The sequence below is a fragment of the Hyperolius riggenbachi genome, chromosome 7 (genome assembly GCF_040937935.1).
Source record: "Hyperolius riggenbachi isolate aHypRig1 chromosome 7, aHypRig1.pri, whole genome shotgun sequence".
NCBI classification, from domain to species: domain Eukaryota; kingdom Metazoa; phylum Chordata; class Amphibia; order Anura; family Hyperoliidae; genus Hyperolius; species Hyperolius riggenbachi.
This window is the reverse complement of record NC_090652.1, coordinates 259,948,231-259,975,421: the sequence shown is the minus strand read 5'-3', so window position 1 is coordinate 259,975,421 and position 27,191 is coordinate 259,948,231. Positions and strand designations below refer to the sequence as shown.

The 27,191-nt window shown below is 43.6% G+C and overlaps 1 protein-coding gene across 6 annotated transcripts in view; it reads left to right on the top strand.

The window, feature by feature from the left end:
• XIRP2 (xin actin binding repeat containing 2) overlaps positions 1–27,191 on the top strand; it is a 686,858-nt gene that overhangs the window by 620,373 nt on the left and 39,294 nt on the right. For all 6 annotated transcript variants that reach the window (XM_068245604.1, XM_068245598.1, XM_068245599.1 and 3 more), the window contains 3 exons: positions 23,601–23,693; positions 23,909–23,981; positions 26,517–26,635. In XM_068245604.1, coding sequence (XP_068101705.1) covers positions 23,601–23,693; positions 23,909–23,981; positions 26,517–26,635 — 285 coding nt within the window. The remainder of the gene's footprint in view (positions 1–23,600; positions 23,694–23,908; positions 23,982–26,516; positions 26,636–27,191) is intronic.

The following is a 27,191-nucleotide window of genomic DNA, read 5'->3' as shown; positions in this document are numbered from 1 at the left end:
AGAGTGATCCTGTTTCCATGCTGTCCTTCTGAGTTCCTCCGGCCAGTACCGGAGATTTCCTCAAAGTTGCCTGTACATCACCACCAGTCAGCGGCTACTGCGCATGTGCTGACCCAAGCCGCACACCCTGATCGCGCTCCCACTGCCATGAGCGATCTGCGCATGCGCAGTTCACTCCCAGCAACGGAGTCCCAGCCCGGTGAGGAGGCGTGTGGCCGGCCAGCTTTGCGGGGGTCGCCGCTACTGGCCGGAGGGACTCAGATGGACAGTATGGAAACAGGATCACTCCAGGGGGCTGCAAGGAGCCCCAGGTAAGTTAAACTCATTTTTTTATTCACACTTAAGATTTCCTTTAGGTTGAATTACTGAAATGAATGAATTTTTGCACAAAATTCCAATTTTTCGAGTTTCACTTGTGTTTTTTTTAATTTGTGAGCAAGCAATGCAAATTGCCTGGCTTATAGGTAATTCTGACATTACTGATACACAAAAAATTCGGCAAGACTCCAGGCAACTGGTTGTGTAAAAGGAAATACATATGGCGGCCTCCATATCCCTCTCACCCTGAGCCCACTTTAAAGGATACCAGATGCAAAACAAGCTAGAGAAATGGGGAGCAGGCATATACAAATATATACCTGTCCTGATGCCTACCGCTGCCCCGTTCTCCTCTCTGCCCCCCCATTTTACCTAAATGCCCCTCCGGGAGCCTCTTCCGGATTGTCGGAGTCGAGCACAGCGGTGCAGGCACTGGCCTCCAGCATGCACCCGTGGCCGGGAGTGCTTTGCGCATTACGTCATACGCATGTGCCGTGCACTCCCGGCCTTGGGCACCTGCTGCATGACACGCGCAGCCTGGCCAGCGCCTGCGCAGTAGTGCCCAACCCGGAAGAGGATGCTGGAGGGGCATTTAGGTAGAATGTGGGGGCAGAGAGGAAAATGGAGGGAGTGTTAGGCATCAGCACAGGTGACAGTATATGCCTGCTCCTCCCATTTCTCTAGCTTGTTTCACATCTTGTTCCTTTAAGTCTGATTGGGAACCTGCACAAGTAAAATAACACCGGCCAAAACATCTAGAAGATCATAATACAAACTGGTTTTTACCCATAACCTGACTCCGCTGACTGCTGTCATCTGAATTTTTATTGGCTGTTCTGGGTCGCTGCTCCCTTTTGTACTTTGTTATTAAATAAAGGCCAACGCACGCATATAGATTAGAAGCAGAAGCGACAATATAGGCCTGCATCATCTAATCAGACTGTGATTGTGGCTGTCATTCATTAACTGTCTCCTCAATACATGAGTGTCAACCAGCTGTTGATAACACAGATCATCTTTTAATATGAATAGTCTTCTGTGTCAGTTTTTAATGGGCTGCCTAAGAGACAGGGGGCTCGGTATGCAGTTAGAAAACAATTATGCGAGGGAACCCTGTCGATTGCAGTCATATAAAACATGTCACATAAAAAAAATCCAATCCCTTTATTTCATTATTGATTGCTCAGCATGGCTGCTGACTGTAAATCTGGGATTCTGTTCACCTGACTAAGAACATTGGCCTGCAACAAGCTGATAAGGCAGATTGGCAGAGGGCAGTTTCTAGTCTGCTTAAACAGGTTTTTTTCTCTCGAATAATTACATTTCATGAACTGTAAAAGCCTTAGTAGTGATTGAATATAATAGTGAAAAGAGCAATGATGCATACCTCTCTCCAACATAAAAATCAATAAAAGCTTAAAGGGAATTGGTCATGATAGATATAATGCAGCTGCCATTGCTGCTGGGGTATACTTTTTTTAAGATATTGTTAGTTGCCTGGCTGTCGTACTTTTGCTAGAGCTTTTTCTGGTCACTGCTCACTGAGAAAAACGCATTAGTCACTGGAGTCAGTGTGAGAAGACGTGTGGAAACACTGCCGCGGCTAGAATATCACTTGCTTAGCTTCTACAAACAAATACAACCAGAAGCATAGGTGAGGGTTTTCAGCGACTGGGGACAAAGACAGTTTGTCTGCCTCCTCTGGTAAATGTGCGTGGCCATGCCATGGAATTTGGGTGTGGTCATGGGTGGATCCAAATGTACAAATGCTGCAGAAGATGACAGTATAGGTAGGTGTATGTGTCCCCTTCCCCCAGTATAGGGAGCCAGATGTGCCCCCCTCCCCCATATAGGTAGCCAGATGTGCCATCATTCCCCATCCCCGTTTAGATAGCTGGATCCTGGATGTGCCTACCCCATAAATTGCCATATGTGCCCCCCTCTTCCCCCCATAGATAGACAGATGTGCCTTCTTCTGTTATTAGAAAGCCAGATGTACCCGCCTTTACCCATTTATCTAGCTAGATGTGCCCCCCTTCCTCCCCCGATACATAGCCAGATGTGTTCCCAAAAAGTGTAAACACCACTATTTTACAACATAATCATTTATTTTAAATTATTTTTGTAAACGATAATTGCCAGCATGGTTTTGTGAGGTGTGTGCAAAATTCATAACTTAACAATACGAATGAATTGCTTTTATGTACTAATAAGAATATTAGCAACGGCGTGTGTTCAGTTCAGCCAAGGTAACGAATCAGGTTCACATACCCCTGGCTCAGCCCTCACTATTCTATGAATGCCTGGAGAGAAGCTTCTAGGATGCAAATTAACTGCCAGAGACGTGACAAAGAGGTCTACTCAGGTCATCTTGCTGTCAAGGATTACTGCAGAGCTGCCCCATGGAAGCCAAGGAACAGGATGTACCTCAGTAACCTGCACTGTTTAAAGGAAACCTGAAGCGAGAGGTATATTGAGGCTGCCATATTTATTACCTTTTAAAGTAAATCTGAAGCAAAAAATACACTTATGATATAATGAATTGTTTGTGTGGTACAGCTTAGAAATAGAACATTTGTAGCAAAGAAAAGACTCTCATATTGTTTTCCAGTACAGGAAGAGTTAAAAAAAAGTTGTTATCTATGAAAAATAGCATCTCTTACCTATTCAACCCATGGGGTTGAATACAGTTGTGTTTCCTGAAGCAATTAAATAGCAAAGAAACAGCGAAAAACAGCTTTAGAAAAGGTTTTACTTAAAAAAAAAAAATCAAAAGGTCATTATTTCTGCTTTGTTTTATAGTTTAACCATTTCAGCCCGCAGGGATTTTTCACCTTATGCATCAGAGCAATTTTCACCTCCCATTCATTCGCTAATAACTTTATCGCTACTTATCACAATTTATTGATCTATATCTTGTTTTTTCCCGCCACTAATTGGGCTTTCTTTGGGTGGTACATTTTGCTAAGAATTATTTTTTAAAAAAATGCATTTTCACAGGATTAATAAGAAAAAAATGGAAAAATTCATTATTTCTCAGTTTCCGGCCATTATAGCTTTAAAATAATCCATGCTACCATAATTAAAACCTATGTATTTTATTTGCCCATTTGTCTCGGTTATGACACCATTTAAATTTTGTCCCTATCACAATGTATGGCGCCAATATTTTATTTGGAAATAAAGGTGCATTTTTTCAGTTTAGTGTCCATCACTATTTACAAGCTTATAATTTTAAAAAAAATTGTAGTATACCCCTTCAAATGCATATTTAGAAAGTTCAGACCCTTAGGTAACTATTTATGTCTTTTTTTTTTTTTTAATTGTAATTTTTTTTCCATTAAACATTTTATTTGGGTAATATTTTGGTGTGGGAAATAAACAGTTAATTTTTAATGTTATTATATGTCTAAATTGTAATGTAAAAAATATGTAGATGTAGTTTTACTATTAGGCCACAAGATGGCCACCTTGAGTTTATTTTTTTCTCCTTGTGTTTCTCGCTAAGCGGAAGCACAAGGGGAATGCGGACATTTTTACGTGCAGAAAGACTGAAGCCTCTACTAAGAGCGGTTTGTTTTGTTTTGCTGGGGACACGGATCGGTGATCGGGAACCATGTTCCCATTCACTGTTCCCAGGGCTACCAGGGGACAGCACGGGGCGCGCCGAAACGCAGCACCACAGCAAAGCAGCGGCCCGCTGCCACCGCTTCACGTCCAGGCGGCAGAAATGGTTAAAAGACAGAGTGTGCTTTGAAAGCTGCAACTGTGACAGAATTATGCAATGTTATTAAAAAAAAACCTATATGACTGAAAATAAAAATGTGAGAGTCTTTTCTTGGCTACTAATGTTCTATTCCTTATACATACTACACATACAATTCATTATATCATAAGGTTTTTTTTCGCTTCATGTTTGCTTTAAACAATACCGGTTGCCTGGCAGTCCTGCTGATCTTTTCACGCCTGAAACAAGCATGCCGATAATTTTGACATTTTTGTCAGAGACACCTGATCTGCATGCTTATTCTAGGTCTATGGATAAAACTAAACAAGCAAAAGATGCATTGACCACAATACGAATTATACAACCAGAGGAAAGAATGGTCAAATCCCAGCATTATCTGTTGGAAAGTATTTCAATTACAGCTTTATTTCAAGATATTTCAACAACATCAATCCATTTAAAAACAAGAATAATAAACCTCCTCCGCAATCCTTATCAAAGTATAATTATATTAACAGTGGGATGCGAAAGTTTGGACAACCTTGTTAATTGTCATGATTTTCCTGTATAAATTGTTGGTTGTTACAATAAAACATGTCAGTTAAACATATCATATAGGAGACACACACAGTGATATTTGAGAAGTGAAATAAAGTTTATTGGATTTACAGAAAGTGTGCAATAATTGTTTAAATAAAATGAGGCAAGTGTATAAATGTGGACACTGTTGTCATTTTATTATTTCCAAAACCTTTAGAACTAATTATTGGAACTCAAATTGGCTTGGTATGCTCAGTGACCCCTGACCTACATACACAGGTGAATCCAATTATGAGAAAGAGTATTTAACGGGGTCAATTGTAAGTTTCCCTCCTCTCTTCATTTTCCCTGAAGAGTAGCAACATGGGGGTCTCAAAACAACTCTCAAATGACTTGAAGACAAAGATTGTTCACCGTCATGGTTTAACGGAAGGATACAGAAAGCTGTCTCAGAGATTTCAGCTGTCTGTTTCCACAGTTAGGAACATATTCTGGAAATGGAAGACCACAGGCTCAGTTCAAGTTAAGGCTCGAAGTAGCAGACCAAGAAAAATCTCGTATAGACAGAAGCGACAATTGGTGAGAGCAGTCAGAGTCAACCCACAGACCTGCACCAAAGACCTACAACATCATCTTGCTGCAGATGGAGTCACTGTGCATCGTTCAACCATTCGGCGCACTTTACACAAGGAGATGCTGTATGTGAGAGTGATGCATAGGGAGCCTTTTCTCCGCCCACAGCACAAATAGAGCCACTTGAGGTATGCTAAAGCACATTTGGACAAGCCAGCGTCATTTTGAAATAAGGTGCTATGGACTGATGAAACTAAAATGTAGTTATTTGGGCATACCAAGGAGAGTTATGCATGGAGGAAAAAGAACACAGCATTCCAATAAAAACACCTGCTACCGACAGTAAAATATGGTGGTGGTTCCATCATGCTGTGGGGCTGTGCGGCCAGTGCAGGGACTGGGAATGGGACTGGGAATCTTGTCAAAGTTGAGGGACGCATGGATTTCACTAAGTATCAGCAGATACTGGAGACCAATGTCCAGGAATCCGCGACAAAGCTGAAGCTGCGCCAGTGCTGGATCTTTCAACAAGACAACGACCCTAAACACTGCTCAAAATCCACTAAGGCATTCATGCAAAGGAACAAGTGCAACGTTCTGGAATGGCCATCTCAGTCCCCAGACCTGAATATAATTAAAAATCTGTGGTGTGAGCTAAAGAGAGCTGTCCATGCTCGGAAGCCATCAAACCTGAATGAACTAGAGATGTTTTGTAAAGTGGAATGGTCCAAAAAAACAGAATCCAGACTCTCATTGGAACCTACAGGAAGTGTTTAGAGGCTGTAATTTCTGCAAAAGGAGGATCTACTAAATATTGATTTCATTTCTTTTTTGTAGTGCCCAAATTTATGCACCTGCTTGACTTTGTTTAACTACTTTGGCCTCCTGGACGTACTAGCTACGCCCAGGAGGCCATGTGCGCTGCCGCGCGCCCCCGCGGCCAATCGCGCGCGTGCACGTGCACTCCCGGCCCGCGGTTCGCTCGCCAGGCAATCAATGAATCGGGCTATGGTGCCCGATCACTGATTGCTCTCCCCCCGAGAGAAAACGTCAGCTTCGCACAGAAGCTGAGGTTTTTCTGTTCCTATTCCCCCCGACGTCACTCTAAGCGTCCGTGTTATGCTTAGAGTGACGTCATTGTAAACAAACCCATGGCTGCCATCTTGTGGCCAAAAAGATAACTGCATGAAAATGCAAAAAAAATTGATTTGCATCCCACCCTCCCAAAAATACCCACATAAAATGTTTAATAATAAAAAAAAAAAAAAACATTACAATAAAAAAAAACACATAAATATTTACCTAAGGGTCTAAACTTTTTAAATATCTATGTAAACATGAAATATTTATATATTTTTTTAATTATAAGCTTGTAAATAGTGATGGATGCAAAACGGAAAAAATGCACTTTTATTTCCAAGTAAAATATTGTCGCCATACATTGTGATAGGGACATAATTTAAATAGTGTAATAACCGGGAGAAATGGGCACATACAATACGTGAGTTTTAATTGTGGAGGCATGTATTATTTTAAAACTATGATGGCCGAAACCTGAGAAATACCTCCCCCCCAAAGAAAATACCCCCTCCCCCCAAAGAAAGCCTAATTGGTGGCGGAAAAACGAGACATAGATCAGTTCATTGTGATAAGTAGTGATAAAGTTATAGGCTAATGAATGGGAGGTGACCATTGCTCGGATGCATAAAGTAAAAACGACTGAAGGCTGAAGTGGTTAAACAATTATTGCACACTTTCTGTAAATCCAATAAACTACATTTCACTTCGCAAATATTACTGTGTGTGTCTCCTATATGGTATATTTAACTGACATTTTTTATCATAACAACTAACAATTTATACAGGAAAAAAATGATGATTAACAAGGTTTCTCAAACTTTAGCATCCCACTGTATATTAAATCCACGGTTCAAAAAGAACCGCTTAAATTATAGAACCCGGGTTCAAAGTGCATAAATTAGGAGGTAATGAAACCATTAGAGCCAAAGAAGTGCTTAGTGCAAACAGTAAAAAACATTTTGTGCAAAATGGAAATCACCAAATACATATAATCCTTAAAGATACAACCTAAACCTACTAAAGTGCCTATCTGAATGGAGCAGCATATAAATGTACTAGACAGTTGTGCAAAATTGCAATGGCGTGCAGAATACAGTGATACTACACCGGGGGGTCCGTAGTAAAGTGAATGCCAGGTTTGTAGTGAACAGCCAGGAGGAGGTCTGGGAAACCTCCTGAGGATTGCCTGACAAATATCGCAGTGGTGTACACACCTGCCTTCTCAAGGGCTTGTACCTTATCCAAACATTGTATCTTGTCCAAAAAAGGCACCCAGCAAAAAGGACGCTAGAGATGGGCACTAGTAGAATATCATTTTTTATATTAACAACTGCCTCAGGTACACTATGACCACAGGCTTTACCCCCCTAGTGACCAGGCTATTTTTTACAAAGAAAGTGCTCTAATCGTTGCTTCAGACTATTGTTTTTTTTTTAGTTTATTTCTCATTATTTTTAAAATTGAATGTGTAATTTTTTTTAAATGTTTGTTCCCGCCCCTACCTCCATCCCATGGCGGTCAATGATAGCGATCGGCTGTCATAGGCATTAGCCTATGACAGCTAATCGCTCTTGTTCCTCCCCAGGGGACAGCCGAGTGACATGGCTGCCGTAGATTACAGCGCTGTACAATGTAAATAGACAGCGGTTTTGCCGTCTAATAGTCTCCTAGTGGCGATCGCCGCCAGCGACTGTTGACGGAGCGGAGATGCACCCCGCCCAAGGACTTGTCGCAAATTGGCATTACGCGGTCCTGGGGCTGCCACCCTCCTGACGCCAATTGGTGTTAGGCGGTTGGGGGGCGGGGGGGGGGATGTAAGACTGCATACAGTATATTATATCCATTTTTGCAAACCACATCACTATTAGATACCACTGCATATTGGCTATGAACTGTTGACTGATTCACATGCATTAAATAAAAAAACAATGTTTAAACTACTGCATCCATACTACTGGCACCTCTGCTCCCTTCCCCCAATAGACTTTTGTCCGGAGTGATTTCTGTGCTGTCATGAGTGATGTCTCCTGTGTTCCTAACACACATTCTGTCCTGGCTCTTCTCTCACCACCTCTGTGATGTAGCAGGTTCATGGCTCAGCTTTCTGCTGCAGACTCTGCTGGAGAAAGCTGAGGTTCTGTAAAGAATGACCTTATTACCTTTTGCTGACAGAATCCAGAGCAAACAGTACGATTCCTGGCTTCATACTGCCCAGTAGATAAGAGGTAACAGAGGTAGTGCAGAGAAATAGTGGCCAGTCTGATGTACACTGGTAACTATTATAGTGGTTACTATGCAAATGAAACAAAAACTTTGGTTAAGCTGCCAATAGTAGAGAGTGAATGGCAATTTCACCGTTATTTACACAGACAAGGTAGCATGCATTGCGCAATTAGCGCAACCTAGTGATGATCATAATCTGCTAATTACAAATACGTTAAATTTCGCTTCAATTTTTGCATTTAAAGCCATACGTAATTTCAATTGATTTTGTGTAGTCCACTTGTAATTTTGCATAATTTTTTTGCTGACTTTAGCTGTTAAAGGGAACCAGAGACGAAGCACCCTTGTGTATTTTACCATATATATCATTAAGAACATTAGAGAAAACACTTACCATGTTCTCTGTTTCATCCTCACTGCTAAAAGTGCCTGTAATCAGCTGTGATAAGAATCCCGGACTGAGCATTCAGTCTGGCTTTGCAGGGAATAATTATAGCTGAGTCATTATAGCAGAGCCACAAGGGGGCAGGCTTGGGCTTGAAAAGACACCAGAGAAGACAGACTCAGCTATAATATTTCCGTAGCAAAGCTAGACTGAGTGCTCAGTGGGAGATTCTTATCAGAGGTGATAACAGTCAGATTAAACAGAGAACAATGGAACAAAGAGCAGATTAGGTGTTTACTGTCATGTTCCCACTGATTTATAAGGTAAAATACAAGAGGGTGCTTCATCTCTGGTTCTCTTTAATAGCAAAGCCCCCAAACATGCTATCATCACCAAAATTGCTAGGTATGTTAATAGCAGAAACAAGTTAAAAAAAATAAACATTTAAAAAAAAAATGTTTTAAACTGTAATTTAAAATTACAGTAAAGAAAAAAAAACATTTGAAAAAAAAAAACAAGCTCTTTTTGAAAAAATTTTTTTTACTTCTTTCTGCTATTCACTTTAACATACCTAGCAATTTTGGTAATGATAGCATTTAGGCTTTGCTATTAACCGCTAAAGTTGGCATGAAATGACGCGAAAATTACATGAAATTGCAAAATTACGATCCTTGATTACATTTACGTTCAAAATGAAATACAGGTAGTTTTGGTAAAACACAGTGTAAAATACTAACTAAAGGGCTAAACCTAACTTCCCCCCAATTTTGACCATTCCTTGACACCCAATCTCCTAACTCCAAAAGATAAACCAAAGCTTCCCCTACCCTACCCCTTACACTCTTCTTAAATATTACCAAATCATAATCTCTAACACTAACTTTCTGCAGTCCTCATTCCCAGTATAGAATCCAAGCACAGTTGATAGCCAAAGTAAAAGTGAGCATCAGTGAGGACTATAATTTGTGTCCAGGCTATACCTCCCAATTTTTTGGGATGAGAAAGAGGGACACATAAGCCACGCCCCTGCCACACCCTTATTCACTCCCCCATCACACCCCTAGGCATGCATACCATAAAGATTTCATAAGAAAAATATGTTGTTTTATAATTCAAACCACAGTGGTCCTTTCTATCGTGGTTCATTTTCCTTCATACTAACATTTTAAAATTAGTAATACATCAATTTAAAGGATGGGAATAAAGGTTAGAGTCAATAAAAAACCTTTTTTAGTAAATAAATATATATTTACATATAAAAAGGGACAAAGTCCTGAAAGAGGGACAAATGAGGAGGAAAGAGGGACAGGGCTCCCAAAGAGGGACTGTCCCTCCAAAAGAGGGACAGTTGGGAGCTATGGGTATCGACTCCAGTGTGGACTGGGTTGCAGCAACAGAATGTAGTTTGGGCACCAGCACTCGTCTGTTAACAGCTGAGGGCCATAGAGCCTTCTTTTTTTTTTTAACAGATTCTGTTTAATTGAATTGAAAAAAGCATACAAATCTTTTTCACAACAGTGTCATTGACCAGCTCCTTATCCCAACCTCACCACCCACCCTGTGTCCTGTGCTACTTCTAAAAAGCAGCAATCAACAAACAGGTTAAACCTGGCACACACATGATCTTTTGATTGGCCTCTATGTAGTACGAGGACCAACAAATTCTAAATACTATGAACAGATTATGTAGGTAAGCTGTCTCCTGCATGTAGGTGGTAAAATTGGCCAATAAAAATTGAAGGTGTGTACCAGGCTTTAGACTACGTACACCATCAGAGGGCAAAGTTTCAAAGGCAATATATGCAGTCTAGGGGCTTCATAACCTTTTAAACTTTTTGGGACAGTTCCTGTTCTAGTAGGCAAGCTTATACAGATGGAGGGAGTCCCCAACCAACTTCAGCCAATAATCAACCTTCCACAGTTAAAATTAATGTTTTCCTAGTGTAAAAGTATAAGACACTCCAGAGGGAAACCTGCCGGGCACCAGAAAGTATCTCATGAGCTACCCCCAATAAACAGGCTTTAGGAGATACAGAAATTGGTCTGTCAAAAACTTTGCCCAAGACCTACCCACCTTTCGCTTCAAACATTGACCATCCTAAGGGCTTGTTCACATCTAGCCAACGCACATGGCTGTGCGATCGGAACGCAGCGCATCCGATCGTACGCCATCTGCACCGCTGCCCGCTGCGCTGCTGATCCCATCCATTTGACAGTGATGGGATCAGCTCTGCGGTGCGGGCAAAATGCAGGCAGCAGTACACAAACGCTTCCCAGCGTATCGTACTGCTGCGCAGCACAGTAGATGTGAACGGTAGAAGGCCAGTCTATGCCCTTCTGCCGTTCCTGCGTTTCAGCACATCATACGCGCTTCCATATCCGCACGGAAGCGCATATGATGTGAACGAGGCCTAAGACAGGACTATAACATATACAGAAAATCACCAACCGCATCAGCATACCTAGGATACCTGTCATCTCAGCCAGGAAAAATCTGTGCCAGAGTGGGGTATACAGTGGTAAACTCTAAATATAAACTTAATCTGAATTAAAGTAGCTGATATTAATGATTCTTGAACATTTTAAAACTGCAGGGAGAGCCATATTGTCCCAGTGGAAAAAAACCTTAAAGAATTAGACAAAATACTTGTTATACTTACATAACATTTGTATTGTACTGTCCATGTTTTGATTTCCGTGAATTTTCTATAGTAAATAAATAGAAACCGGTTCCAATCATTTTCCATCTTTACTACCTCTAAGGCCCGGTTCACATTAGCGGTCGCCGTCCGGAATCGCCGTGCTGGAGCCGGACCGCATGCGGAACGGACGGAACGGACGCACGGCATAGCAATGAAAGTCTATGCGTCCATTCACATGCGTCCGTTTCGTCCGTACTGGATCCGGACTGGATCCGGACTCCGGCATAAGACCCAACATGCGCTATTTTTTGGTCCGGCTCCTCCGGCAGACGTATCCGGAGCGGAGCCGGACTGCACCATCCGGCCAATACAAACCAATGAGAACCGGAGAGCGCACAACACACTGGCTATAAAATCCGGATGTTCTACCCCACTTCCTATGCGTATTGTAGCGGCGATTTTGGATGGGGACACATGGGCAAGTATTTTGGAGTGGAGCAGCAGTGACTTTAAACGTGCTGGAGATGTTGGCAGTATGTTGGAGGTGGAGGTGAGTGCTAAACAGCGGAGGGCCTGATTCCACAGGTCCACCTTCTGCTGACCTCCCAGACCCCAACATTTTTATTCTATTTCTACTATCTTTTGCCAAACGGATCCGGATCGCATCCTGATGAACACCTGATGCAAACTGACCGGATCCGGATCAGAACCGTACGGTTCCGATCCGGATCCGGTCCGGATCCGGTCAGGTCATCCGGTCCGTTTGGCAGAGAACCGCAAGTGTGAACGGGGCCTAACTGAAGCCAATCCCTTACTCATTTTTTCTCCGACCTAAAATGAGGTATACAATACAATACAATTACATTTCTATAGCGCTTTTCTCCCATATACTCAAAGCGCTTAGGCTCTCTCAGATTCAGTAATTGGTAGTAGGATGAAGTATTTACACAACAAAAGTTATATTTCTGCAAATGCCAAACTGAACAGGTGGGTTTTCAGTCTGGATTTAAACACGTCCAGGGATGGAGCTGTCCTGATCTGTTGAGGTAAGGAGTTCCAAAACGTAGGGGCAGCATGACAGAAGGCTCTGGGACCAAAAGTTTCCAAATGGACTCTGGGTATGACTAGATTATTAGAACCTGTGGATCTAAGAATGCAGGGATTGCTACGCAGCTGCAACATATCTTTCATGTATCCAGGGTCTAGATTATTCAGGGATTTAAATGTCAGTAGGCCGATCTTGAATAGGACCCTCCATTCTATAGGTAGCCAGTGAAGGGAGTGCAGGACTGGCGTTATGTGGCAGTGACGGGGTTGGTTGGTTAGCAGTCTGGCAGCAGTATTCTGTATCAGCTGTAGGTGGTACAAGACCTTTTTTGGAAGGCCAGTGTAGAGAGCATTACAGTAGTCCAGTCGGGATGTGATGAAGGCATGGACTAAGGTTGGCAGATCTTCTGGGGGTATGAGGTGCTTGATTTTTGCAATGTTCTTCAGGTGAAAATAGGAAGATTTCACCACAGCAGAGATTTGAGTTCTGAAGTTTAAATCCCCATCAATTAGAACTCCCAGGCTACGCACATGATCAGAGCTGCGTAGATCCGTGCCTCCTATTCCCACTGGTGAAGACTGCAAGTTCAGTTGTTTTGTTATCATGCTGCCCCTACGTATACACTGCCAGCCCTTCTTCCCACTGAGCTCTGTACTAAAACTGCACAGTGAGGACAGCATTAATAGTTTTTCAGCAGTTTCTGCAGAGGGGTTAGTTGTATTTCCCTTCTAAGCCTTGTGTCAGATTGAATTGCCCTTAGCCAATCAGTGAAGAGCAGGAATGTGGACTGGAAATAACAAGCTTCCCTCTCCCTGGCAATGTACCAGAATAGAACCAGGCTGACTGAGATCAGATTCATTACAACAGACACATTTATGATTATATTGTAATGCTTGCAGGGTCAGGATGTAGACTACATAATAAACACAGAGCAGTGGGTAAATGGAATTTGATTTTATGGCCGACAATGCCATTTTAAAGTATTGAAAAGGGCTCCTGAGCTGCCTGTATGAAAAGGGCGCCTCCATAGACATCAATGGTTATTTCTGCAAATATGGGCTACAAGGTGGTGAAAAGGGCACCCAAGTTTTGATATAGGCTACAAGCGGGCGCCCTTTTGTAGCCCATATTTTTTATTCAGCTACAAGGTTTTTAATACTGCTACAAAAGGGTTCCCTTTTATAGCCGAGATTTTTGATTAGAGGGTGCAGGGGAGGTTAGGATTAGGCATCACAAGCAGGGGGGGGGGGGAGCCTTAGGGGTAGGCACCACCTGGGGGGTCTTAGAGTTAGGCACCACCTGGGGGGTCTTAGGGTTAGGCACCACCTGGGAAGTCTTAGGGTTAGGCACCACCAGGGGAGTCTTAGGGTTAGGCACCACCTGGGGGGTCTTAAGGTTAGGCACCACCTGGGGGGTCTTAGAGTTAGGCACCACCTGGGGGGTCTTAGGGTTAGGCACCACCAGGGGAGTGTTAGGGTTAGGCACCACCAGGGGAGTCTTAGGGTTAGGCACCACCTGGGAAGTCTTAGGGTTAGGCACCACCAGGGGAGTCTTAGGGTTAGGCACCACCTGGGGGGTCTTAGGGTTAGGCACCACCTGGGAAGTCTTAGGGTTAGGCACCACCAGGGGAGTCTTAGGGTTAGGCACCACCTGGGGGGTCTTAAGGTTAGGCACCACCTGGGGGGTCTTAGGGTTAGGCACCGCCAGGGGAGTGTTAGGGTTAGGCACCATCAGGGAAGTCTTAGGGTTAGGCACCACTAGGGGAGTCTTGGGGTTAGGCACTACCTGGGGGGTTAGGGTTAGGCACCATCAGGGGAAGGTTCTGTGTGAGAGTAGGGAGCAGTTAGGTCATAATAATCACTTCTCTTAGCTATATCTAGAGCCCTTTTATAGCCCAACAAATTTTGCCTATAACAGCATCCTTTTGATAAACTAAAACTACCTTTTTCGGCTACACCCGGTGCCCTTTGTAGCCGAATTTGGCATATATGGGCTACACCAGGCGCCCTTTGTAGCCAAAGTTGGCATATACGGGCTACAGCATGTGCCCTTTGTAATTGAAGTTGGCATATGGGCTTAGGCTACACCAGGCGCCCTTTTTGTAGCCGAATTTGGTTTTTTATGGGCTAAACCAGGAGCCCTTTTTTCCAGTCACCCTTTTCAAATATACGCATCTGTTGCCAATACCTGACGCTTGGTTATACTGTTGTCAATAGCAGGTACCGATAGCCAGCATTCTATAGCCTGTTCCCAAATTACATAACTGTGGCTGGTAAGCTGCTAATATGCATTGATTCTGTGGCAGTGCCAGGATACCGTGCACCAAAGCTACCTGCTTCATGCCAGAGGACTCCATGCAGGGGCGTAACTAGAAATCACTGGGCCCCCCTGCAAATCTTTGGATGGGGCCCCCTTTCCCCGCTCACACACATGGTGTACAGAAAACACATGCAGAAAACGGACAGACGAGTGTGCTCCTAGCCTCAGCTGCAGAGCCTCAGCTTCTTTCCATCTCTGATGGAGCAGAACTGGCTCTGCAGACACCTCCAGAATCAGTACAGTACACAGCACTTGGGGAGGGATAGAGAGGTTGGGGGCTGGGCACTGTACACAAGAGCCTGCTGCACAATGAATAGGGACTGTCTACAAATCTTTAGCTGCAATACTTTGTAATGATTCCATATACAGTAAGTGGCTGAGCAGATGCAGTCATTAGAACAATTGTGCAGAGTGCAGAAAGTGTTTTCTCTCTGTGTCCTTAGTTGTCAGTCTCTCAGGACAGGGAAAATAAACTTCTCCCCCCATGGGGCCCCCTGTGGCTTCTGGGTCCCCCCCCTGTGGCTGCATCCCTTGCAGGGTCTATTGTTACGCCCCTGATCTCCATGCCAAAATGGTAGAGCAGGTAATCCCTTCTTTATGTGTGCCATGCATGTGCTGCCATCAAGACCTGCTATATTCAAACTAATGCTATTTCACCTACGCTGTGCATGTATATACAAAACTGTATGCCTGCGAATACAGAATTCTCTGTTATTCCTCTAAACAGCTCCATAATAGGGAGGCATCACGCTGTGCTTTCCCTGTACACAGTAGCTTTACTGGAGAACATTTCTGTCTAAGCTGGGCTTCAGCGGGCATATTTAGTCATTCAAAACAAAGCTTGAAATGCTTTTCACAAATGACTACATTTAAACTAATGCTTCCCAGAGGCAGGGAAGGAGCGGTGAATTCACCAGCAGTTCAGACCTAGCAATCCCAATTACTCTCTCATTTCATAACAACTTAATGCGTCTAAGGCAAGCGAGCCAGTAATATATGGGAGCGCACCTAGAACGTACAGCGCTGCTTCGTGGGGCTGAAGTGACCCGTGGGAATTAATTACTCTGAGCTGGAGAACACTTTAAAGTGTTCTAAGTACATTGCGGTCAGTCGGGTGGTTTCACATCTTCTGATAATTCTGATCTTTGGAGCTTCTCACGTCCATAAAAAATGGAAGACAAAACTAAAAGCTTCTCGGGAACTCGTGTGTCCAATCTGTCTTGTTACTAGAGCTGGTTGAAAGCTGTTTATCTATGTACAATACATAGAGGGTCATTTATTAGCGGGATGATCAGTGGCGTAACTACAAATCATGAGGGTTCCGCTGCAAACCTTTGATGAGGCCTCCCCCAATGTTCATATCCTTTCCCTTGGTGGCCCTCACAGCCTGGGGACCCATCTTGCAAGGCCCAACAAGTGTGATCATCATAATGAGTGTAGCCGCAACCCCCCTCCCCAATATCGGAGGGAGTAAAGTAGTAGTTGGGGTCCCCCTGCAGACGCGGGGGCTGCTTTTCTCTAGTTACGTCCCTGGGGATGATATTGTTCAGGGGCTAGACTACAAATCATGAGGCCACCCATAAAAATCTTGATGGGCCCCCAGCATGCAGCTGCAGCAACTAATGCCATGACTGCCCTCACTCATGGGGCTTGATTCACAAAGCCGTGCTAACACTTAGCACGGCAGTGAAAGCCGCTTTGCACGTGCTAACATGCACGCAAAGGCTTGCGTGCGTAAAGTTTTGTGCGCAAGCAAAGTGACTTCACGTGATAATGATACTTAACACGTAAAGTCACTGCAGATCATGCGAGCGGAATGTATATCTTCAATTATTACTGTATATATTTAATTTTGCGATGCGCGTAAGACTTTGTGCGTACCGCGTTACAGTACTGCACATGTTAATGTAAGCAGCATTCATAATTTCATTACTAAACTCTATTTACTGAGCGGGCAAAGTGTCATTGATTTCAAGGGCATACCGGACTTAGCGCGCAAAGCGTAAAGCCATTTGTGCGCGAACGGCATAAACTTTGCACGTGAAAACTACTTAGCATGCACGTTTGCACATGCAAAGCCTTAACACGTGATAACTGGGTCATCACGGTTTAGTGAATCAAACCCATAACACGTGTTGCCACAACAACACCTGCTCTGTAGGTGGGGACTCTATCAGAGGGGGAAGGTGGGTAAGAAGCTTTGGCCCTTATAGCAGGGGCTGCTCTCCCTGACTTCTAAGGTCTCTGATATTGTTTACAAATATACTTAATACAAAATCTGGCACTGCTGATGGTCTCCTTTAATAAGGATAAACATACATATATCCAGGCACATCGCCTCTAGTTAGGACATTAAATAAATTTGTAGGGAAAGGGAGGTGCTGAAGGGGGTGTGGCTAGAAACAGCAAAAATCAATTAACCCTTCGCACACTCACATGCAAATGTTCAAACAAATGCATTCACAGATTTACTCATCCAGGCACAACTGTTATCCCTACAGCTAAATTAAAAGCCAGGGTTTTAGTTCACAGAAGAATGCATTCTTATGCTTAGTCACCTATACTGCGTAGAAGTACCCAGGTAAACATAGGTGTCCTAACTCTGGCCCTGTAACATGCATAGTGCAGACATGCAAACACATTCATTGCATCAAACCTATCAATGGATTAGGAGCACACATCCTAACTTCCTCTCCTGGGAAAGACAGTGCATCTTACCAATCGCACAAGGGAGCTAACTTTATGTGTCCATGTGCACCATGCGCATACACCAGCACAAGCTGTCTGCATGCTGACAAACATACAGGGGAAGGGGGGAGTGCACCGAATTAGACCCTAGCCACAGGGGTCAATGATAAGAATAAACATACATATATCCAGGCACATCGCCTCTAGTTAGGACATTAAATAAATTTGTAGGGAAAGGGAGGTGCTGAAGGGGGTGTGGCTAGAAACAGCAAAAATCAATTAACCCTTCGCACACTCACATGCAAATGTTCAAACAAATGCATTCACAGATTTACTCATCCAGGCACAACTGTTATCCCTGGACCAATGAAAATGGCTCAGCCTGTGAACCAATGGGGAGCCCCGGCAGCTGATTCAAAGATGCTTTGCCGGGACTCTGTTATTAGGGAGTGTAATTACAGTAACTCATACACTGTAATTACACAGCGGGGACTTGCGGCGAGATGCGGCGGCCGACAGGTGTAAAGCGGCGGTAAGGAATTTAAGCAATTAACTTTGTAGCATTGTGCCGGCGGGGAGCTCTGGGGGTCTCCTTATTAAAGGAGACCCCCAGATGCAGCGGCGGAAGATGGCGGCGGATGTTCGGTGGGTTGTGCGCATGTGTGGGGAGCGAGGCCATGGTGCTGATGGACAGCACCACAGTGTAAACCTCGCTCCCCATTGTCCGGTAATAGGGAGCGTCGCTCAGGCTTTCGCCTGAGTAATGCTCCCTAACGATCGGCCATCACATGAGTGAAACTGGCAATAGGATTTGCCGGTAATCCTCGTGCGATGGCAAGGTGATAAGTAGCTCGCATCTGCAAGCTACTTATCACCTGGAATAGCATCAGGCCCAATGGGTTTATTCACTAAGGCACAGTTGTCAAATAGGGATGGCCCTGCCTAGCAGAACTCACGGAGAAGCATGTGATCAGTTTGATCAGCTGATAGATTTGTAAGGCTCTGATTTGCTGGCCATGATCATGTGCTAAACCAGGAAGTCATCACATCAAATTAGAACCTTAAAAATCTATCAGCTGATCAATCTGATCACATGCTTCTCCATGAGTTCTCCTAGGCAGGGCCATCCCTAGTGTCAAACACAAGGCATGCGGGTTGAATCTGACCCTCCTTGCCACTATAAGCAGTAAAAGATCATCAGTACACTGCCATTCCATTCAGAAGATGACAGAGTTTCCAGTTGAAACATTGTCAGTTTTAACCTGAGCGCAGCAACAACCTTTGGGATCCCCTCCGTGACAATAGCATTGGGCCCCCTCCTTGGATCCGAATTACTAACCCCACCCCCCACATGGCTGGTAAAACACACCAACACACCTACACATCTTTCCCACCCTACACCCCTTCCCTGACACCTTCTCTCCACATAGTATTGCAGTGAAGTAGTGTAATATTAATCTGCTCCAGTTCTGAGTCTTGTCTCTTCCGTTCTTCCTGGCAGCTTCAAGCTCTATACTTCCAGACCACCAGCTTCCAATCACGTGACATACGTTAAGAGCCAAAGATATGCAGCACAGAGCATGCGTCTGTCAGGAAGATCAGAGGAGACCCAAAGCCGCACTGGAGCAGGCAAATATTACACTACTCCCCTGCAGAAGGGAGTGGAGTGGGGATCCAGGCCTACCATGGTCACTATAGTTATACCAAAAAGGGTTAATCTTAGTAAACAAATTGGCTGGGGACTTGGATTATGTTTCTAGATTTTGGCCCCATACGTAATGGAGTTTCACATCCCTGCACTAAAGTGTAGTAAAGTGCAACCCATACTGTAAGTGGTAAATCTGCTGCACGTGGTATTAGATCATGTGTTTAGCATTACCGCATGCAATTCATTACTGTTGGTTATTATTATGCTGTAGAACATTACTCATCTAAGTAATGCATGAATAGTGAAAGAGGAACTCCAGTGAAAATAATGTAAAGAGTGCTTCATTTTTACAATAATTAGGTATAAATGATTTAGTCAGTGTTTGCCCATTGTAAAATCTTTCTTCTCCCTGATTTACATTCTGACATTTATCACATGGTGACATTTTTACTGCTGGCAGGTGGTGTCACTGGAAGTAGCTGCTGCTTGCTTTTTTGGCAGTTAAAAACAGCGGTAAACAGTTATTTCCCACATTGCAATGAGGTTCACAGACAGGAAACTGCCAGGACCATGGCCCTCACAGTTTCCTGTGGGAGGGGTTTCGCCACAATATCAACCATACAGTGGACCCTGATGATCCGTTTGTGAAAAGCAACATATTTCTCATGTAAAAGGGGGTATCAGCTACTGATTGGGATGAAGTTCAATTCTTGGCCACGGTTTCTCTTTAACTCATGTCTTAATTAGGTGTGTTTGCACCTCTTACGCATGAATTACATAAGCGATAAGCAGGATATGATCAGTTTTTGTTAAACCATATGAACATGTGTATGTGGCATTACTATATTGTGTTACGCTCTACTCATAGTGTGTAAGACTTTACGCTCACAGCTCTCGTTACTGCAGTTTAGTGAATATACCTTAATGATTGCTGCTGTATCATAAACCACCTGCTTACACTAGAAGCTCATGTTACTATGGTTAATCAAAAGCCTGAACAGGTGTCTGATCAAAATAGCATCCCAAGATTTTCTGTTCCTCACTGCTGACCATGCTCTGGTCACAGCTCGTGAAGCACTTGATTTCCTGAATAAGGCCGTTTGGCACTGGTCGCGCTTCGATCCTAAAATCTGATTTATTTCCCGTGTTTGCTTTAAAGGATACCCGAAGTGACATGTGACATGGTGAGATAGACATGTGTATGTACAGTGCCTAGCACACAAATAACTATGCTGTGTTCAGACGGAAAGTGACTACAGTGTGACCCTCACTGATAAGAAATTCCCCTTTTTACCTCTTTCTTGCTCTCAGAAGCCATTTTCTGCTAGGAAAGTGTTTTATAGTTGGAATTTCATATCAGTGAGGGTCACACTGTAGTCACTTCCTGTCTGAGTCCGTACTGAGTCAGCCACTTACATACCTGATATTTAACTCTTTCAGGCAGAGAAAGAAAAAAAGGAACACAGCATATAGTTATTAGTGTGCTTGGCACTGTACATACACATGTCTATCTCATCATGTCACATGTCACTTCGGGTATCCTTAAATAAAATGGGAATGCAAGAAAATTGCCTGGCAAACAGTACCAGTATGGCAGTACCATGTGCATTTCTTGTGATTTACCCAAGTGTCAAAAAGCCCCCTCCCCCTTGTCAGAGAATCATGATCACAACTTTGCAACACATCTAAAATTGCGGCAATTGAGTAGATGCGAATCGCAAGACATCACAGCATGCTTGCAATCATCATGATGGCAATTTGCAGTGGAAAAGGGTCCTTAATGATGCAGACTGTCTACTGGGCAGCATGGTGGTGTGTTGCTTAGCACTCTCACCTTGCATTGCTGGGTCCCTGGTTGGCATTCCAACCAGGGTACTATCTGCATGGAGTTTGTATGTTCTCCCGGTGTCTGCGTGGATTTCCCTCCTACATCCAGGGCCGGATTTACCATAAGGCACTGTAGGCATATGCCTACAGGTGCCTAAAGATGGAAAGGCGGCTCCCTCCCCGAGCGCCTCCCTCTCTCCTTCCCTATGCAGAGTCCTGATGATAGCGTAAATGAGAGGTTACTCACTCTGCTCTCTGCATTCCACTAACAAGATTTCCCTTCAGTCAGGGGCACCTCTAACTATTTAATATTGTTGTTCCTCTAGCTACCTAATACTTGGGGCATCTCTAGCTACTTAATACTGTGGGTACTTCTGGCTACCTAATACTAAGGGGCACCTGTAGAAACCTTTGATGGGAATGGGAAGTAAGGGCGAAGTGAGACCTGGGCCAACCAGCACACTTGCAGTGCAGTTAGGGTCTGTAGGTTCATGGAGGAAGAAGTCTAAGGCGCCAGGACATCTGTGCCTATAGCCTCCGGTGATGTAAATCTGGGCCTGCCCACATCTCAAAAACATACAGATAAGTTAATTGGCTTACCCTTAAATTGACTAAGCTATGATACATACACTACACATTACGTACAGAAACATATAACTATGGTAGGGGTTAGGTTGTGTTAGTTATGAAGGCTGTCATATTTATTTCCTTTTAAGCATGGCTGTCTTGCTGATCCTCTGTATCTAATACTTTTAGCCATAGACCATGAACAAGCATGCAGCAGATCAGGTGTTTCTGACATTATTGTCAGATTTCGCATGATTGTTTGTTTCTGGTGTTATTCAGACACAACTGCAGCCAAATTGATCTGCAGTGCAGGACTGTCAGGCAACAAGTATTGTTTAAAAGGAAATAAATATGGAAGCCTCCATATACCACTCGCTTTAGTTGTCCTTTGAAAAAAAAGAGTCAGTTTGAAGTACGTCAGCAGCAGTGCATCTTTGCTCTCTCACTGCTTCTAAGCTGAGCTGTGTTCGGTCTTGGGAGTGAGCTGAAGCAGGCTGGGAAAAAGCCCACCTAACGTTGCAATGGGCATGTTGCAGGAGTGCCGTTCCTGCAAAGGATGTCCCTTCCTGTTTGTGAATTCCAACAAGCTGATTGTTGGGCCGCCTTTAGGGCATCACAGGTGGGATTGCAGTATGGGGCCCGAGTGAGTCTGGGGCCTAGCCAACAATGCCACACACAAGGGCCCCATGTGCAAGTCTGTCACAGAATGTAATGACTGTCACAGGATGTGGCTATGCTCGCCTTGGCTGGCTGATTTTGTATTGCGATTTTTTTTCTGATTTTGCCATTCTCATTATTCCGGACTTCGTACCAGTTCACACTGGACAAACAAAGGTCCATTTAGCAGACCGGAATGGAACGGACCCTAACGGAGGTGAATGGATACTATGTTAATCAATAGGATCTGTTCATATTGCCCTTTTCAAAAAGATCCGTTTTGTCCATTCTGCCGAACAGACTGCAACTTTTCTGGACTGACGGATGCGTCACATTGACCGCCCACTGATGGAATGGAAAACTGATGCCTTTTAAAACTGATTTGTTCCATGGATCAGTTTTTAAGCTGATCAGTTTTCCATCTGTGCCAGTATGTGAACTGCTGAGGGATTGTAGCATTTATTAACAGGAAACCGCACTCACTTTAAAGAGGAGCTGTTAGGTATAGGGTCTCAGAGAAAAAAAACACATATATCAGTAGCTAAATATTGGCTGTACTTACATTACATATGCATTTCACTGCCCACGTTTGGATTTCACAGATTTTTTATATAGTATTTGCAGAGAATGATGTTCCTGACAGCTCATGGCAGGTTCCATGTTTGTCTGTCTCCTATGAAGCCAATTGTGATGTCATATTCTCCCTGCTTCCTGATGATTCGACTCACACAAAAGATCCTAATGGACAACACTACTGTGCAGTGAATATTAATTAGCCATGTGGCTAGGAACAATAGCGGACTCATGCAGTATACTCGACGGAACATGTGCCCTGTGATTTTTCAGTGCTGTGAGTTTAGACTGCTGTTACAAGCTGCTGTAACATGAGCCTGTAACTTCTCACTGTGAAAGCAGCCTTAGGGTGTGATAGGGAAATGAAGAGGAGGACCCAAGGTAGTGCACTGGGGAGAAGAAGCAGCCCCAGAATGCTTTGCAGTATTTGTTATGCGTCCTGCCAGCCTCCTTACTAGCTTGGGAATAACAGCCTTGCTGTTCAGTACACATCGAAGTAAGAGAGATTTTTAACTTCAGTATTGCCTTTTTGGCTTCCTTCTAAACTGTTTAACACAGGAGAATAGAGGTTTAAATTGGCTTTTGCAGCCTGACAGTTACTCTGTAAGGATAATCAATGCATCTCCCTTTTTACCGCAGCTACCGTGTGCCATCATTCCAGTCTTGCCTGCGCACGCAGCATTCACGCTAACGAGCCTCTCTGAAAACACCTCTCTTGTAAAGCAGACAGTTTAGTTGTCTGTAGTACAATCTCAAATCATGAATGTGCTTTTTTTGTTGTTTAGGAAACAAGAAAGAGCAATGAAGTGAAGTTTGTAAGCAGCAGCCAAGCAACCGAGCAACACGAATCCCAATTTTCAGCCTGCAATACAGAACAGGTATCATGTGAATTTGTATTAGCCTGTTGTATATTTATATAACTTAGGACTCTGCACACCCGATGCTGTTATTTGTGTGAGAATAGTTTTGATCTGGGCGGATCTCTCTGGAGACACGGCCGTGTGGCCGCTCATTTTCCGATGCTGTGAGGATGGGGAGAGGGGGGAGAGGGCTGTAAAGATATATTTTAAATGCCATCATTTGCTTTACTTAGGTGTCGCTTCGTGAGCAGAGCACCCACGAGACAAGCTCAGCATCTAATTATAATCAAGAAGCTGATGAAGGAGGTAAGAATACTGCTTCCACTAAGTGTGGTACAGCCTAGCTAAATGCACCCGGGTAGAAAATTAAGGTTTTGTAAATTTCCTATCTGGGTTTGCTGATGAAAAAAGATTTGAATGAATAATGACAGAATGGAATGTTCTAATATATAAGACTAAAGGGAACAGCAGCAAGTATGATTTCATGTCAAATCCAAAGCAGGATCATCCACCAGGCAACCTAGGCAAGTGCTTAAGGCCTAGTGGGTGTCAAGGGCAGTGGTGCTCGGATAATTTCCGTGATCACGGAATAATTATGATTCACTAGCATTTTTTCACTCATCAACTGCCGAATCCAAATCCGTGATTGATTCTTGATCACGGAAACCGGCCACGGAAATTCCGTGATTGCAAATATTCGGAATTTGGTTACAGTATACGGTGATTGCGGTGGAAATCCGTGATTAGGTCGTGATTGCGTGAAAATGGGCAGGATTGACATTCCTGGGCCAATCAGAGTCCCCCAGCCAGACCCTAGCAACCAATCATAGGAGGGGGGGCTCTGTCCTCCCCTCCTGTATATAAAGTGGGGGCCATTTCCAGAGCTCCGTCCTTGCTAGACTCTGTGGCAGTGAGAGGATCATCTCCAGGCCATATTGTACATCAGCAAGAGGGTTTTCAGTCCTTACATTGCCCTTACACTGTATATGATACTTGTATTCAGCTAGCTAGCCAGTGAGTGATTACTTAAGTCAGCCACACACAGGCAGGCCCGGATTTACATCACAGGAGCCTATAGGCACAGATGTCCTGGCACCCTAGACTTCGCCTTCCATGATCCTACAAACTCCCACCGAATCACACCACAAGTGTTCTGGCTATCCCAGCTGTCACTACTCCATTACTTTCCTTGCCTATCAATCATAGGTAGCTACAGGCGTCCCTTAGCATTAGGTAGCCAGATGTACCCTGAACAATAAGTAGCTAGTGGTGCCCCCGACTGAAGGGAGATCTCATCAGTGGAATGCTGAGAAGTGGGTGAGTAACATCTCATTTATGCTCTGCTAGGGACTCTGCATAGGAAAGGAGGGAGGCACTACGGGAGGGGAGTGAGCCCCCTTTTCATCATCGGTAGGCACGTGCCTACAGTGCATTATGGTAAATCCGGCCCTGACCAGAGCAGACCCTTTCAGGCAATATTAAGGTGCCCATACACCTGTCAATCAGTCACCAGATCGACCATCAGAAAGATCCCTCTGTGATTGAATCAGACAAGAGAGGGATCTACTGCCTAAGTTCCAACACACTCATCCTGAAATCTATTGAAAATCACTCTAGCACCTGCCGGGCAGCAGAGTACTTCTAACAAAAATATAAAGTGACCACACACCTTACAATGTTTCTGTTTCCTTTTAGTCCAAGTCAATTAAAACAATCAGTTGTACCCAAAAATCGAAAGGTTTCTTTTTGTTATTTTTTTTTTTATTCAACCAGAATAACTTGTAAATACCAGTAGCTATTCCGTACATACCAAACGATTTTGTTTGTATAAACAACAATATGAAAGAATGTGTATGTGTGTATATAGTATGTATATAATGAAAAGAAGGAAAGAGTGTGATGTAGTGTGAAACTAATATATGTAGAACTTTGTTGGTTTTTTATTTTTAGAACTATCAAAAATAGGTAAAGGTTAGAGATGGCCCGAACCGTTCGCGGGCGAATCTCTGTGGGGACTGTACTACTTCCGGGTTGCTATGACCCGGAGTAGTACGCCTGCGCTGGCCCAGCGGTGCGCGTCTTTGATCGTGCGCCTGTTGCCGGGCACTCTTTGCGCATGAGCATGACGTCACTCATTACTTCACGCACATGCGCAGAACGTGCCCGGCAACAGGAGCGCGATCTAGGACGCGCACCGCCGGGCCAGCACAGGCGTACTACTCTGGGTCATAGCGACACGGAAGTAGTACATGGTGAGATGTTTGCCAGCGAACGGTTCGGGAACCATTCGCCGACATCTCTAGTAACGGTATTGTACTTGGTTTATTTATGTAATTAATAACAGAAATCATTGTAGCTAAATAAAGTGTGGTAAATAAGTAAGTAAGTAGTAATGTGGTGTTCAGTGGCAATTGTAATGCTAAACAGTAAATACAGTAATGATCACATGAGATATTGATAGGTGTACAGAGATGGAAAATGGTGATATATGTCACAGCGAAAAATGTTTCATGAAAAAGCAAAATGATCAAAAGTTGATTATTGAATGAAAGGTTTCCATGCAGGACAGTTTTCTATCCAACCAACTGTTTCATCATTTAATTTCCCAAAACTGCGGCAATCTGGAACACACGTGTGTTAAAACAAAATTTCTTCATAGCGTCCGATCATCTGAAAAGATTGGATTGGATTGGTACAATCGAATCAAATTAAACAAATTGTGACATGTGTTGCCACCTTTAGTGTCAAGAGGTACCTGAGATGACACCGTCATTTGTGAATGCTATAGTAATGTTGAGAAATACTGCTCTGGATGACTTTAGATTTACTTCCATAAATCAGGTCTTCAAGAACATCCAAAGGTTTCTGCACAAGTTCTCAAGGAGCAGTATGAGAAATCCATGAAGGAAAAAAGCTCCAACCTGGCTGGAAATGTAACTTCTCAAGGGAGGTATACCAAGGTAAAGTTGTGCTCTTTATACAATATATTCAAAGATAGCATTAAAACATTAGTACAGGGGTATGTTTTACAACGGCAAATAGAAGGGAAACACTTTTATATTTTATGTGTATACTGGTAATTTTAAAAGTTTTACATTATACAAAAATCTAAAGTGCCTGTAGCAGTGGTTTACTGTTTCTGAGTGCTTCATTGTAGTAAGGCTACAATGCAGCTTTCCAACCTCTGTATTAATGGCTCTAATATTTAATGGAGCTGTGCTGTCTAGTCTAGGTTGATTCCCCACAGAGAGATGAATATGTGACTATAGACTCAAATACTAAACCTTTCCCCCTTCTTCAACTGTCTTGCCTTAGCACGAGTGCAAAGGCTGGTCTTTGACATGAGGATGAGCCAAGAATGATGAGGGGGGTGGGGGAGGTTGCATGGGTGGGAGAGGACTTGCCTGAACTTCTTAACCACAAAGCCAAAAACACTAGGACTTACCAGGGCTCAGCAGCGCACAATAAGTGAAGAAGGGCAATTCTACCATCTGACCTGTTATGATGGTCATGTCT